Consider the following 14,662-nt stretch of genomic DNA (forward strand, 5'->3'; position numbering starts at 1 on the left):
CCGCCTTTCATCTGAACGAGGACATCGTTCTCCCCTCTTTGTGTCCTTCCCCTTCCCATCCGCGGGAGAGGAAGCTTCATCGCCTGGACGTTGTCAGGGCGCTCAAGATTTACCTGGAAGTAACCAGCTCTTTCAGGCATACTGACTCGCTCTTTGTGGTCCCGGAAGGGTCGCGCAGAGGGATGGCGGCATCCAAAGTTGCTATCGCTCGTTTTGTCAAGATGGCTGTTACTGAGGCTTATCTCGCCAAGGGCAGGGTTCCTCCCCTTGGTGTTACCGCTCACTCCACTAGAGCGGTCGGGGCTTCCTGGGCTCAGAGAAATCGGGCTTCTTCGGAGCAGATTTGCAAGGCGGCCACTTGGTCCTCCTTGCACACCTTCACCAAGTTCTACAGGGTGCATACTCATGCGTCGGCTGACGCTGCTTTAGGCCGTCTGGTGTTGCAGGCGGCAGTTGATTGATGCCTCTGGCGTTGGTTGAGTTTGTTCTGGTCCCTCCCTTCTGGGACTGCTCTGGAACGTCCCATGGTTTCCTGTGTCCCCCAAGGAATATGGGCGAGAAAAGGAGACTTTTGTATTACTTACCAGTAAAGTCTCTTTCTCGCTCTTCCTTGGGGGACACAGCACCCGCCCTTCATTGGGTTACAGTTGTGGTTCCGGCTTGGTTGCCCCCGTTGGGGCCCGACGGTTCTTTTTCCGGTTGGTGGTTATCTTTCACTACTTGGACACGCAACTGGCAGTCTCTTCTCCAGGCTGAAGGGTATAGCTGATGGAGGAGGGGCTTACAGCTTTCGCTTAGTGTCACGCCTCCTAGGGAGCAGAGCTATACCCATGGTTTCCTGTGTCCCCCAAGGAAGAGCGAGAAAGAGACTTTACTGGTAAGTAATACAAAAGTCTCCTTTTTAATGTCGGATTGTTAGAGGTGCAGTGCTCGAGTACTTACACAGTGGTTTTCAGGCTCACAGTTGATTGCTCTGCAGGGCCAACTGGGCCAGTTCTGATCTTGTTGGGGCCCTTGCACACGGCCATATGACCTCTGAGATATATGGTCTGGGAGCAGGCCATATGTCCCGGAGTGGCATTGATCGGGAGCACACAGCATCATAGATTACAATGATGCTGTGCACGTCAGCCCGCCCGTGGGGCTATTGTCCCGCACTCATATGATCTTATGAGTGCATGACAATAGCACCACAGGCGGCCCGATGTGCACAGCATCATTGTAATCTATGATGCTGTGTACTCCCGTGCGCATGATCAATGCCGCACCGGATGATCTGGCCCGCTCACGGACCGGATGTCTCGGGCATACGGTCGTGTGCAAGAGGCCTTAGAGCTATCCCATTGGCATAGGTAAATTGAATGTTTCTGCAGCAATCTCTCATGTGGATGACTAAGCTTCTAGCAATCAGCATTCTGAGCGCTGGCTCTACCTATACATTCCAAGCTTACGTTTTGTGTGGTAAAAGGTCCCTTAGGCTCCATTCACACGTCCGCAAAATGGGTCTGCATCCTTTCTGCAATTTTGCGGAATGGGTGCGGACCCATTCATTCTCTATGGGGACGGAATGGATGCGGACAGCACACAGTGTGCTGTCTGCAGCCGCAATTGCAGAGCGCGGCCCCGATTTTGGGTCCGCAGCTCCGCAAAAAGATAGAGCATGTCCTATTCTTGTCCGCAGCTTGCGGACAAGAATAGGCATTTCTATGGGGGTGCCGGGCTGGTGTGTTGCGGACCCGCAACACACCACGGACGTGTGAATGCAGCCTTAGCCTGACTGATCTCTACGGGTAAAGCGATCTGTAGACCTGCTGTACACACTCCTTAGCTGCAGGGTCAGTGGGAATCACATTGATGGCTGGGTTTGGGAAATCCCCATCAGTCAGTTGACCTGTTTATGTGGTTCCTATAAGACTCCTCTACAACCTCCTCTTTTCTTGCAGGTTTTGGGTTTTCTGCCTATACTGACTTTTATGTTTATGCTGTTAACAGGTACGTGAGGTCCGTAAGGAAGAAGTCCGATATTCCGGGGAGCACTCTGGTATCCGTGCTGGAGTTAAGAAGAGTATCAAGCTTAAATTTTAATGTTTTTGAGGTGAAAGATTGTACAGTAAAAGCTTGTATTTGTACTGGTGTCCATTTTCTGTTATTTCCAAAGACAATTATTATGATCACACGTAACTCGCATTAAACAGACTGAATTTTTTTAATATAGGTTTAGCAAATCTGGGTCAATTTTACTTGCACACGCCTGGTTCAGGAGATTGAAGGGTTAAAGGATTGTCACAGAATGACCGCTTATTACCTATCCACTGAATGGAGCGGCAGTCGAGAATGTGGACCCCTGCGCCATTCACACTATATGAGACTTGTGCAGACAGTGCTGTGCTCCAGTGGTCACTTCTCACACTATACGTGGCATATACAATCTGAAGGAGGAGACATGACATTGACATGATCTATATCAGGCTAAATTCAATGCGTAGCTCTGGCCGTACAGTATAAGGTCATTGGCCATAAAGGCTCAACCGCGCTGCTGGTGGGAGATTTATGAAAACTCGTTCACAGTAAGAGTGAATCCCTTACCCACAGCAACTATGTGGTATCTAAAAAAAAATAAAGGAAAGTCTGGCCTGAGTTTTCAGCCTGTGAATGTTTCTGTTCAGACGGAAAACAGATTTTAGTAAGTGGATTCTAACAGGAATGTTCTTGGAACGTTTTCTATTAATATTAGCAGTTGACTTGAGCGATTCGAGCTTCGGATCATAGATCTAAAGTTGATTAGTTTAAAAACTTTGTAGTTAATGCTGTTTCCGCTCTGTGGAGCCAAACTTCATATCATCCAAAGTCATGCAAGGCTTTGGTGAATGACTACGGTATTCCTGTCTGCGTATTTAAAAACATTTTAAAATGGGAATCTGAAGTGGGCTTTAAAACCAAAGTACCAGCCAGTGCCAAAAGCCCACTTCGGATTCCTATTTTAAAATGTTTTTAAATACGCAGACAGGAATACCGTAGTCATTCACCAAAGTCTTGCGAGACGAAGTTTGGCTACACGGAGCAAATAGATTACGGAAACAGCATCAACTACGAATCGACTTTGGATCTATGATCCGACACTCAATTTGCAGCAAGATCAAAGACACGCTTCTACAGCAGACTCCTAAAATCCTACATCTGGTTTGCGTGGACCAGCAGTTTAACTGAACCTAATTTATAGGGTCAATTCACACGACCGTATTCATTTTGCAGTCCACAAATTGCAGCTCTACAAAACACAGATACTGGCTGTGTGCGTTCCACGTTTTGCGGATCTGCACACCCGCAAAACGGGCAAGAATAGAACATGAATAACCAGGACTCTTCTCAGGTGGCCGGGACTCTTTTCCAGGCCCAGTCTGCAATGATTGTGATGTTGGTTCTCGGCAACCACTTACTTTTAACTTATAAATGACAGACCGCTGAAATCATCTCACCTGTCTGTACTTTATACTGCTGTTAGTATGGGCAGCATAAAGCTGATGACAGGTTCCCTTTAGGCCACAGGTATTGATCCTTACGGCTTCTTAAAAAACTGTGCCCATGTCCAAGAAATCTCCATCTGCAGAATAGCTGCATGTTAGGCGATTAAGTACGGGATAAGACCAAGCAGAGGGCTGACGAAAACTAGTAATTGTTGGAAAGGGCTCATTCACATGGTGGATTTTGTGCACAGATTCTGCCTCCAATGAGAAGATAAGCTGTCTAGTATGATTACTATGCAGATTTTGACATCTCCTTTCTTGGGGCAGTTGTCTGCACACGGATTGAAGGAGACTACAAAAGCGGGCTGACCTGTTGCATGTAAAGTGTAGAACTTCTGTTTTCTGAGGCGGATTCTGAAGTGTATGGTAAAAAAACTAATCTGCTGTGTGAACGTACCCTCAAAGGGAGTTTTGTGGATTGAAACTGCTGCCAGACATGGGTAGGGGCAGGAGACAGATGGTAACGCCGTGTATTTGCCACACCACAGCCCCTCTGCTGAGCGGTGGCTTCAGTGATATCCTGCTTGGATATTGGATGCTATTTTTTTTTCATTATAGAATTCTACTTGTTTTGGGCTAAAATGTTTTTTTTTTTTTATTATTGGTTTTTATTAAAAACTTTTAAGTTTTTCCTCTACAGCTTCCATTTTCACTACATCTGTACACTGTCGCTCCTCTTTCTCATTGAATTAGGGCTCATGCACACGTCTGTAGTTGCAAAATACAGATACCGGCCGTATGCGTTCCACATTTTGTGGAACAGAATGTTTGGCTCCGTAATACAGACAATAAGATATGTTCTATTTTTTTTTTTTTTTTTGCAGGGCCGTGGAATGAATGTATGGATGCGGACAGTACATTTTTTGCGGCCCCTGTTAAAATTTTAAAAAATGCAGGTCGGATGCGAAATGAAAATACGGTCGTGTGCATGAGGCCTTAGTCGGAGGGCTGCTCTGAAGGCCAAATATGTAGCCCTTATTACTGGTTCCCTAACAGCTCATAAACACTCACTTCAGCCATAGTCTTGTCAGTATGAACAGATTTTTAGTTTAAATGAGTGTTTCTGGTCTATCAGGAAATTAAAGAAACAGAGCTGTAGGAACAAACTGTTGAATATTTGTAATAAAGAATATAGAAAAAATAAAGGATAAAATTAACATTTATTACACAAACTAATAATAAAAAAACATCTTAAGAGATGAGTCCTGTCCACTGAGCAATAAAGTAGCGTCTGAAGACAAAATGTAAACTGTGTATACACAATCAAATCAGGTTATTACGACCACTTCCTAGGTCTGCAGTGTGTAGCTCATGAAGGACGTCCCGGGGGTGAGCTGGCTCGGAGGGTATATAAGGTGTGATAGGCTGTCTGCACACATATCCCTCGCTGCTGTCATGGGTAAAAGGGGCGATTTATCAGAGTTGCAAAGAGTTATGATGATTGGCTTTTGGGCCAAGGGTGGCGGTATTACTTATTTCTGAGACTGTGCAGTTTGTGAACTGCTCTTGTGCTGCTGTGGTGAACGTGCATCATGCAGACAGATGGCACCATTGTGAATAAGCGATGTGGAAACTGCGGAGCACCACGTGCCATTGATGTGAACCTAGGTTATGAAGGTGCACGAGGGCGGACTGACACTACAGTGGAGCAGCTCACCGCCAAAATGGACCAGGGGGCCACCAGACATGTGTCTAAAACAGTTCAGTGAACCCTACTGTGAATTGGGTTCCAAAGCAGACGGATGGTCACTGCACCTCTGCTAACAAAGTTGCATCAGCAGAAAGGCTTTCATTTTCACTGTGGTATCAGAATTGGACCTTTACCAATTGGCAAAGGGTTGTCTTCACTGATAAAATTTAGTTTTCTGCAGATGGATGTTGGCAAGAAACATCAGAGAACAAAAACCCTGCAACCATTGCTGGAAGAACACAACCTGGTGGTGGCAGAGTTATGGTCTGAGGAACTCTCAACTGATATAGGTATGAATCCATCCTTGCAGATCACGTACAACCATACATGCTGACTATCTTCCCTGGAGCAGATGGGCTCTACCAGCAATGTGAAGTCACGCGGCTTGAAATGTCCAACATTCATTGGAAGAGCAGGACCAAGACTTCCAAGTACTACTTTGTGCCTCTAATTCCCAGACTTGAACCCTATTGAGCATCTGTCGGACCAGCTTGATCGTCACGTTCGCACTAAGGATCCTTCAGCAGATGTAGGATGCACTGCAGTCAGCATGGCTCCACATACCTGTGGGGGTTACTCTGGATATAATAATGTGACGTGACTGTGTAGTTTATGTCTGGCTGTATGTAAACCATCGACCTGCACAAGCTTCTCTATGGATACAGTCAACACTCACATGATATAATGGCACCATGTATTATTATTATTACCACTGCATATTTGTTGTCTCAGGATTCAAACATCGATTGGAGTCTCCTACCCGTCTCATTCATCCCTCAAGCATCAGTGCAAAGCCCTTTAAACTGAGAACCGATTGCCTGGTTATGTCGTTGATCGATGCCTGTTATGGCCCAGAAGGTAAAGGGTCAGGACACAGCCGATTCTCTGTATATTACTATGGGTTAAACAAATTTGGATGAATTTTACGGCTGCTGCTGTCCACTCTACTTCTGGATAATCATGAATGGGAAGAAGGACCATCCCAAGTTAGTGTACCTGCTGCCACCACACTGCCTGGTCTCACCTTATTTGCAAGGACAAGTAGAACCCAAGAACTGGATGTCAAGTTGAGCATCATTAGTGCCAGAAGACCAGACATGAACAGTCCAATTCCTGTACACAGTACGCCTCACGACCCTAATTTATACTGAGGGCCGAGTGTCAGGACGGGCGGCTAGTTGACTTCAGTCCCTTCAATAAACTGCGTGTGGCGTAAAGTCAGATCCTTGATGATCTTTTCTTCTATCTCCACCCCTGAGCGGTCTTCTTCATCAGATACGGAGAGCGTAGCCTCTTCTCTGCTGGTCACCACCACCACATACGCTCTCCGCGTGTCCAGGATGTTTGCCACCACCACCTGATGGCGATAGGTCTCCAGCGCTTTCCGCGCTTTCTCTATTAGGATTTCTGTATCGGTCTCTAGTTTAAAAGAAATAACAAAGGCTTTGGGGGCCCAGTCCTTCACCAAGGGAGACAGCATTTTGGGAACCATCTTCATTGTGATCTGAAACATGGAGAAATCTGCGGTTATGGGTCTGAAAGTGTAATTAAGCTGGGGTTAAAACGATACCCAAAGATGGTCTCCCACTATGGAAGACTCGCATCTATGTATTTCACTGGGTGCCACGTATCACAACTGCAGACTTAATACTTCTCACAGCTGAAGGTGTGTGACAATGTATCCAATCCTCTGTGAGCACAACACACCAGCAGCACAGATCTCTCTTCTGCCCTTACCATTTACCGTCTGCGATAGCATGGGTCTTGCTGAAGAAACCCATGCTATTGCACTTCCTATTGCGCCCTGCAGGTGGCAGAGCTCCATAGAAACATGGCAAATCTGCAACGAATTGAAAGACAATTCATTGCAATGTGAGGGAGAAGCAATCTAATAATTGCTTCTAAGGCCTCATGCACACGACCGTTGTGTGTTTTGCGGTCCGCAAATTGTGGATCCGCAAAACACGGAAGGTGTCTGTGTGCGTTCCGCAATTTGCGGAACGGCACGGACAGCCATTGATATAACTGCCAATTCTTGTCCGCAAAACGGACAAGAATAGGATAGGTTATTTTTTTTTTTTTATTCATCTTTTGCGGCCCCATTGAAGTGAACGGGTGCTCGTCAAAGCCGCAAAAACTGTGGCTCGGATGCGGACCAAAACAACGGTCGTGTGCATGAGGCCTTATAGTCACCTGGGGAGAAAAAAACTATTTTAAAAAAGTGGCATTTAGGCTGTTCAGCTAAAATCGATTACACTGGAAAACTGTAGCAAACGCCCAGCTGTAAAAAGTATAAGGCCATGTTCACACATGGTGTAAAAACTGCGCTGTTGAACCAGCCTAGAATTCCTCACCAAAATCTGCACCAACACCCCTATGTGTAAAAAGTGTATTTTATGGTTTGGGCTGCAATAGATTACATTTGCACTGAAAATATGCAGCATTTTTAGCAACCGAAAGGACATGAAGCCACATTAATACTATGCGGCATATCTAGAATTTGCTGAGCATTTTATGCTGTAAGTGAATAGTATTTGTTAAAGAGGTTGTCCCACTAAGACAAATTATCCCTTATCCACATGGGGGGGCCCTGTTGGTCAGACGTCCACCGATCAAGAAAGCAGGGGCCCATGCTCCTCCTTCTGGACGGAGTGGTGGTCATGCATGTGTTCTGCCATTTCATTCAGCTCCATGCACTTGCACTCTAGTGTCAGACAAACACGCGGATTTGCCACTTCATTCAAATGGAAAGAATAGGCCCCTGTTCTCGCGATGGGTCAGACCCCCATCCCCTATCCTGTGGATAAGGCCTCCTCTACATAACCGTGTCTCTAATACAGTCCTCAAACCACTGGTCTGGAAAATACGGACACCTTCCACGTACAATCTGCATTTTTCTCACTCCCATCACTAGAAATGACGATTCGTGTTCACAAAACGGCCCCTTTACACCCCGTTCACTCGCACCGTTCTGTACACTGGAGTTTTCCCAACTGAAATGTGTGAAATCACCTGAGGTCTTTCTTAGTCTCCAGATGCATACAAGGCTGTTTCCATTGACTGGCAGAAAGTAAATATCTTGAAACTGATGATGATATTCCTCCTATAAATGTATGTGTAATGCTGGGCCTGCAAGAAACACACCTTGCACAGCAAAAGACTGCAACTAATGATTGCAGCACACATTATGAACCGCAATGCAGCCTAAACTGACAACTGGGTGTTACCGTTTCCCTTGTCAGTAGTATGTGTCCTACCTAGTCTAAGGGCTCATGCACACGACCGTATGCCCTCCGAGACATACAGTCCGTGAGCGGCCCATGTCCCGGAGCGGCATACATCGTGCGCACAGCATCACAGATTATGATATTATGAGTGCGGAACAATAGTCCCGCGGGCGGCCCGATGCGCACAGCATCATAGTAACCTATGATGCTGTGCGCTCCCGTGCGCACAATGTATGCCGCTTCGGGACATATGGCCCGCTCACAGACCGTATGTCTCGGAGGGCATACGGTCGTGTGCATGAACCCTAACACTGTCAGCATTACTTACACCTATTAGTTCACATAGCATCATAAATCAATATAATGCTATGTAACCCTTACAGTTCTGGAATGTATTGGGTAACACTGACAGCATTATGTCAGTGTTATCCAATACATTCCAGACCCCTAAGGGTTACATAGCATTATAAATCAATGTAAAGCTATGTGACCCCAGCAGTGCTGGGAGTTCAGGACGGGAGCTGCACTGTGACACACACACTCGTCTGCAAGGGGCTTTAGTGTCCGACTGTGTAGGGACCCACCCCACTGACAAACTATTCATACATTTCTAGCAGGAATAACAGAGGAACGGCACAAAAAAAAAAAAAGAAGAAGCTCTAGGATGGTTTTTTCATGGTGAATACAAGTATTTCTAAAAGACGGCCATGTCAGGAGAGTTGACCGGTCCACATAAAAAAAATATATTTGAGTGCATTTTGAATTGAACTACCTGTAAGGGGCCGCTAGAGGACTGGATCTTGTGCTCGGGGATCTCTGAGGCAGGGATGTAGAAGTCTGATACTGCTGCAGCCAGGTAGAACATGGCACTGGATCCTGGAGGGAAGGGAACACGCGGCATTAGACGGTGTGATATACTGTATATATGTGACTGCTAACGAGATGGCAGCGCAACCATACCGAAAATGTGAGGTGCAACAAACACGTCAAAAAGACTGTGCACACTCCGAAAATCCAAAAACTATTTTCCTTATTACAGCCACACACATCTGTACCAGTTATGTCTGTTGTACTGATCCATTACAGGAGTAGACCAAGAAAAATAGCGGTGGCGGATCCAGTACATAACAGAAACCAACCGAGCAGATCCCCCTGACTGTAATGGGGTCCGTTCAGGTGTCTGATTTTTTTTTTTGCCGAAATAATTTTTTGCCTGCGATGGAGGCGCCAATATAGATTTGAACATGTCCCAATGAGCTTTTAAAAATGTGAAGGTTCGTTAATAAAGAGACCTCACCTAGTGATGCGCCCCCAGTATCTCAGATGGGAATAACCCGTAAGGGGTGTCCTGATTAGAATCCAGATTTTCAAGTACACTATAAGGCCACCTGCACGTTTTTTCCGTGTGGATTCCTGTGCAGAAAAACCGCAGCGCATTACAGTACCAGCAAAGTGTATGGGATTACCCGAATCTCATATACACAGATTTTTTTCTGTGTAGATTTCCAAATCTGCAGCCTGTCAATTAGGTTTGTGGTTTAATTAGCTGTGAGTTTCATCCTTTTCAATGGAAGGGCGAGATCTGCAGCAAAACCGCATCAAATCCACAAATGGACATTGCGGATTTACCACAGAAATTTGTGCAGGTCTAATGTGCAGGTGGCCTAAGGGCGAGTTCACACGTAGGTTGGAAGGGAAGGACTTGGACGTCTCCTTCCTGCTGGATCCACTTCTGGCTATGGCTCAATACACTGTGGGGGACATTTATCAAATCTGGTGTAAAGGAAAACTGCATCAGTTGCCCGTAGCAACCAATCAGATTTCACCTTTCATTTTCTAAACAAGCTGTGAGAAATGAAAGGTGGAATCTGATTGGTTGCTATGGACAACTAAGCCAGCTCTGCTTTGCACCAGATTGATAAATCTCCCCTTGTGTGTATTGCGCCTTACGTGCACAAGGCGGATACTTGTTATATTTCTGCGATGCTTTTGCAGTTTTATGTGGTGTGGATCAGCATGCCATTTAATGGGGCCAATCATCACAGAAACATCAAGAACTGACTAGGGGTGCACCGAAATGAAAATTCTGGTCCGAAACCGAAACCGAAAATTCAGGATGCCCTTGACCGAAAACCGAAACCGAAACTGCCTTTTTGCCCAAATACTTTTAAAATACTTTTTTTTTAATGATTTTATTAATAATTCTTTTTCATGAATGAAATTCATCTGTGGGTGGCGCTGTTATGGAGAGGGGGATCTGTGGGTGGCGCTGTTATGGAGAGGGGGATCTGTGGGTGGCGCTGTTATGGAGAGGGGGATCTGTGGGTGGCGCTGTTATGGAGAGGGGGATCTGTGGGTGGCGCTATGGAGAGGGGGATCTGTGGGTGGCGCTGTTATGGAGAGGGGGATCTGTGGGTGGCGCTGTTATGGAGAGGGGGATCTGTGGGTGGCGCTGTTATGGAGAGGGGGATCTGTGGGTGGCGCTATGGAAAGGGGGATCTGTGGGTGGCGCTATGGAGAGGGGGATCTGTGGGTGGCGCTGTTATGGAGAGGGGGATCTGTGGGTGGCGCTGTTATGGAGAGGGGGATCTGTGGGTGGCGCTGTTATGGAGAGGGGGATCTGTGGGTGGCGCTGTTATGGAGAGGGGGATCTGTGGGTGGCGCTGTTATGGAGAGGGGGATCTGTGGGTGGCGCTGTTATGGAGAGGGGGATCTGTGGGTGGCTCTGTTATGGAGGGGGGGATATGTGCACTGTTATGGGCATAACAGTGCACAGATCCCTTTCCCCATAACAGTGCACAGATCCCTTTCCCCATAACAGTGCACAGATCCCTTTCCCCATAACAGTGCACAGATCCCTTTCCCCATAACAGTGCACAGATCCCTTTCCCCATAACAGTGCACAGATCCCTTTCCCCATAACAGTGCACAGATCCCTTTCCCCATAACAGTGCACAGATCCCTTTCCCCATAACAGTGCACAGATCCCCCCTCCCCATAGCAGTGCACAGATCCCCCCTCCCCATAGCAGTGCCATAGACCGATCCCCCTACCCATAACAGCCCCGGCCCTGCTGCTCACAGCAGACTAATCACTCACTACATCTTAATTTTACCTTACAATCGTGAGGCTCCAGTAACTAACAACTCTGCAGGCAGAGCGGAGGGCGGCGTAACGTCACTTACTCACGTGACGCACCTGCTCCGCCCACTTTATGAATGAAGGAGGCGGAGCAGGCGCGTCACGTGAGTAAGTGACGTTACGCCGCCCTCCGCTCTGCCTGCAGAGTTGTTAGTTACTGGAGCCTCACGATTGTAAGGTAAAATTAAGATGCAGTGACAAAGTAAACCGCCCGCCCGGCGCCCGCCCGCAGATGGTGGGTGACAAATCCCACACCCCATATTTTCGGCCGATATGTAACAATATCGGCCGAAGTGGATTAGGTGCATTTTCGGCCGATATTTTCGGCTGCCGAAATTTCGGTGCACCCCTAGAACTGACACGTCCATTCTTCTTTATCCCCTGAATGTAAACTACTGTGTGGATCTGTCAGCAGTTTTGTTCCTATGACACTGGCTAACCTGTTACATGGTCGCTTGGCAGCTGAAGGTGTCCGTGTTGGTCCCATGTTCAGGGGCGTAGCTATAGGGGGTGCAGAGGTAGCAGTCGCTACCGGGCCCAGGAGCCTGAGGGGGCCCAAAGACCCTTGTGGTGCATAAGAAGACACCAGTATTATAGAAAGTGCATGCTGGTCAAGTTACACCTCTGGCTCAAGGGGGTGCCGTTTCAATTTTTGCCTCGGGCAGCACGAAGGCCTTGTGCTTCCTGCCCCTGGCCACAAAGCACTGAGGGAAGGGGGGCCCCAAGCTGAACTCTTGCACCAGGGCCCATGAGCCATTAGCTACGCCCCTGCCCATGTTCCTATGTGCCCGATTCCTGAGAATAATAATGTTTTTATATATGCAAATGAGCCTCTAGGAGCAACGAGGGCGTTACCATTACACCTAGAGGCTCAGCTCTCTCTGCAACTGCCTTTGACTTCAGGAAAAGTCAGGACCAGGTGTGATGATGTCTTTACTGCCTGATCCTGTCAAAGTGCAGAGGATGCAGCAGTGGCAGAGAGAGCAGAGCCTCTAGGTGTAATGGTAACGCCCCCGTTGCTCCTAGAGAATCATGTGCACATATTAAAAGATCATATGTGTCCGAATTGCTGAGAAACATGAACATGGGACCAACACAGATGCCTTCAGCTGCCAATAGCAAATGTAACGGGTCAGACAGTGCCACGGGTACAGATCTGCTGACAGATGGAGCAAGGTAGGCTGGCACAAAGTTATGGTGGCACCAATGGCCGGGGTCACCTCAGGACAAGCCCTTCACATAAAGGAAAGCAATGGCATCAGATGGACACACCTAGAGGGCTGAGGGCCTGGGCAGCGGCCAGCAGCAGGTGCAGGTAGTCGGACAGGGTATTGAACTCTATGGGCAGCAGCCTGCCGGACTCCTTCATGCTCTTATAGTCCTGCAGGATCTGCACGATGCCCGGCAGCTGGCTCTGTTCAGCCTCCACTCTGGGAGCGTCATCCCCCGGGGCGCTGGGCAGGTGCAGCCGCAGGACATCCAGCCAGTTGGTGGCAGCATAGCGCCGGCTGTACGGGTACATGGAGCGATGTCTGTGTAGAAAGACGACGGCGTAACCAGCTTGCAGGAAATACTCGGCCGATGCTGCCCCCCGGCGGCCGCTGCTGAAATTATCCAGGAAGCGAACGGTGCGAGATTCTAGCGGGACCTTGGTGCCCCCAGAGGTGACCAGCACCACCCTGCGCCCATCGGAGTGGTGGCCGCGGGCAAACGCCTCCATTGCCCGAGCGGCATCCTCCACCGGCACTTGTGGGGGAGCAAAGTCCTGCCGGATCTGAGCTGCGGGGTTGGCCTCGGCCATAGTATGCGGCGTCTAAGAAAAGTTGTGTCTGAAGAACTGCAGGCACCGTAAGGACCTTGTGACGTCGGAGGGTCACGTGACATGCCAAAGTCACGTGGCTGTGAAGCAGCGGCGGGATGTAGCAGCATGCCTGCCGCTGTGGTAATGATTAGTAATGTCAAAAATAATAGCTAGCCCTGATCATGGTGTTTACGGTCAGTTTGGGACTGAGGCTTCCAATATCACGTGGCCTTGTGACGTCACAGTGTCCTTACGGCGCATGGAGTTTAGACACCACGTTACAACTGTTACTGGTCTGGAAGTACAGTCTTATTACGCTTTACCGCATTTCCTGTCGTGACGGAAGTGGCAGGTCCGCCATCTTTGAATCGGGCATTTACTTGCTTGTGGTATTTATATAATAGTTAAAAATCATGACGCGTCGTCATCTTGTATGAGCCATAAAGGGTTAATCGCTGCCCCAGTCTGACAATTATAACAGTGTTTCTGCCACAGTGGCGAAACCCATGCGGTGACGTCACATGACAACCAATCTCAGCGTCCTTAGCAACCGACGTCCTGGCCGCTGCAAGTAACGCATCGCAATTGCTGTCTCATGGCGAACGTGAACCCCCTATCCAACCCCAAAGGGGTGAAGCTGCAGTGCGAGCTGTGCCGCAGCCCGGCTCACGTACAGTGCAGGGGCTGCAAGGTGACTTATTACTGGTGAGTATAATGTAATATGGCCGCTCACCTGCTGCCAGGACTGCTGCGTACAAATAGACGGGAGACATGACCAGATCTGGTGCAAAACAGCCTTTCTTTCTACTCTATCTAACCTCTTACATTAACAGCCACTAGGGGGCGCAGCCAGTCACATGAACTTGAATTTACAGGTGTGACCACTAGAGGGCGCAGAATCCACCACACAGAAGACCCTGCTATGTTATTCGTGTAATGCCTTTAATAAACGGTTAACGTTTTTTAATATACTTATAAAATATCACCAGCGGGTTTACTCTGCGGACCATGGAGTACAGGTCAGAGATCTGTTAAGATTTCCGTGGTTTTGATGGCAAAAATAGAGCTATTGGCTGCAGTAGTCTTGCCAAATGCCATCAAACACGGATTTAGCTGTCGTTCTGGAAAGAATTAAATTGCAGTGAATAAGGCCGGACAGATGTTTCCTAGCGGAAATCGTGGCGCGGTGGCAGATCCGTCGCAGGATGGGTACACTTGACCTCGCTGACTTACAAAGGCTATGTGACTTGCCGCTTGGATGCTGATATGAACAGAGACG

General features: G+C 47.9%; 3 protein-coding genes across 3 annotated transcripts in view; 2 read left to right on the top strand and 1 right to left on the bottom strand.

Annotated features, from left to right (window-relative positions):
- Positions 1–2,587, top strand: part of UTP3 (UTP3 small subunit processome component) — a 29,279-nt gene extending 26,692 nt beyond the window's left edge. Inside the window, exon 16 of the mRNA XM_040428734.1 lies at positions 1,993–2,587. Coding sequence (XP_040284668.1) covers positions 1,993–2,085 — 93 coding nt within the window. The 3' untranslated portion in view covers positions 2,086–2,587. The remainder of the gene's footprint in view (positions 1–1,992) is intronic.
- The window catches only part of ZMYND12 (zinc finger MYND-type containing 12), a 59,609-nt gene continuing 47,442 nt past the window's right edge, over positions 2,496–14,662 (top strand). The window contains exons 1-2 of the mRNA XM_040428743.1: positions 2,496–2,506; positions 13,654–14,088. Coding sequence (XP_040284677.1) covers positions 13,979–14,088 — 110 coding nt within the window. The 5' untranslated portion in view covers positions 2,496–2,506; positions 13,654–13,978. The remainder of the gene's footprint in view (positions 2,507–13,653; positions 14,089–14,662) is intronic.
- Positions 4,367–13,658, bottom strand: PPCS (phosphopantothenoylcysteine synthetase). Its single transcript, XM_040428765.1, has 3 exons — positions 12,855–13,658; positions 9,214–9,317; positions 4,367–6,718 (listed from the first exon to the last, which is right to left on the bottom strand). The coding sequence occupies exons 1-3, from the start codon at positions 13,381–13,383 to the stop codon at positions 6,389–6,391; spliced, it is 963 nt and encodes a 320-aa protein (XP_040284699.1). The 5' UTR covers positions 13,384–13,658; the 3' UTR covers positions 4,367–6,388.

This window comes from Bufo bufo, chromosome 1, assembly GCF_905171765.1.
Source record: "Bufo bufo chromosome 1, aBufBuf1.1, whole genome shotgun sequence".
NCBI classification, from domain to species: domain Eukaryota; kingdom Metazoa; phylum Chordata; class Amphibia; order Anura; family Bufonidae; genus Bufo; species Bufo bufo.

What these genes read in the sequence shown, in the direction of transcription:
- PPCS (XM_040428765.1), bottom strand. Translation starts at nt 13,383, where the DNA reads ATGGCCGAGGCCAACCCCGCAGCTCAGATCCGGCAGGACTTTGCTCCC. An exon ending in CCAGGCCCTCAGCCCTCTAG is followed by an intron (nt 9,318 to 12,854) that starts GTGTGTCCATCT and finishes CCTTCCCTCCAG; the next exon opens with GATCCAGTGCCATGTTCTAC. An exon ending in CCTCTAGCGGCCCCTTACAG is followed by an intron (nt 6,719 to 9,213) that starts GTAGTTCAATTC and finishes TCCATGTTTCAG; the next exon opens with ATCACAATGAAGATGGTTCC.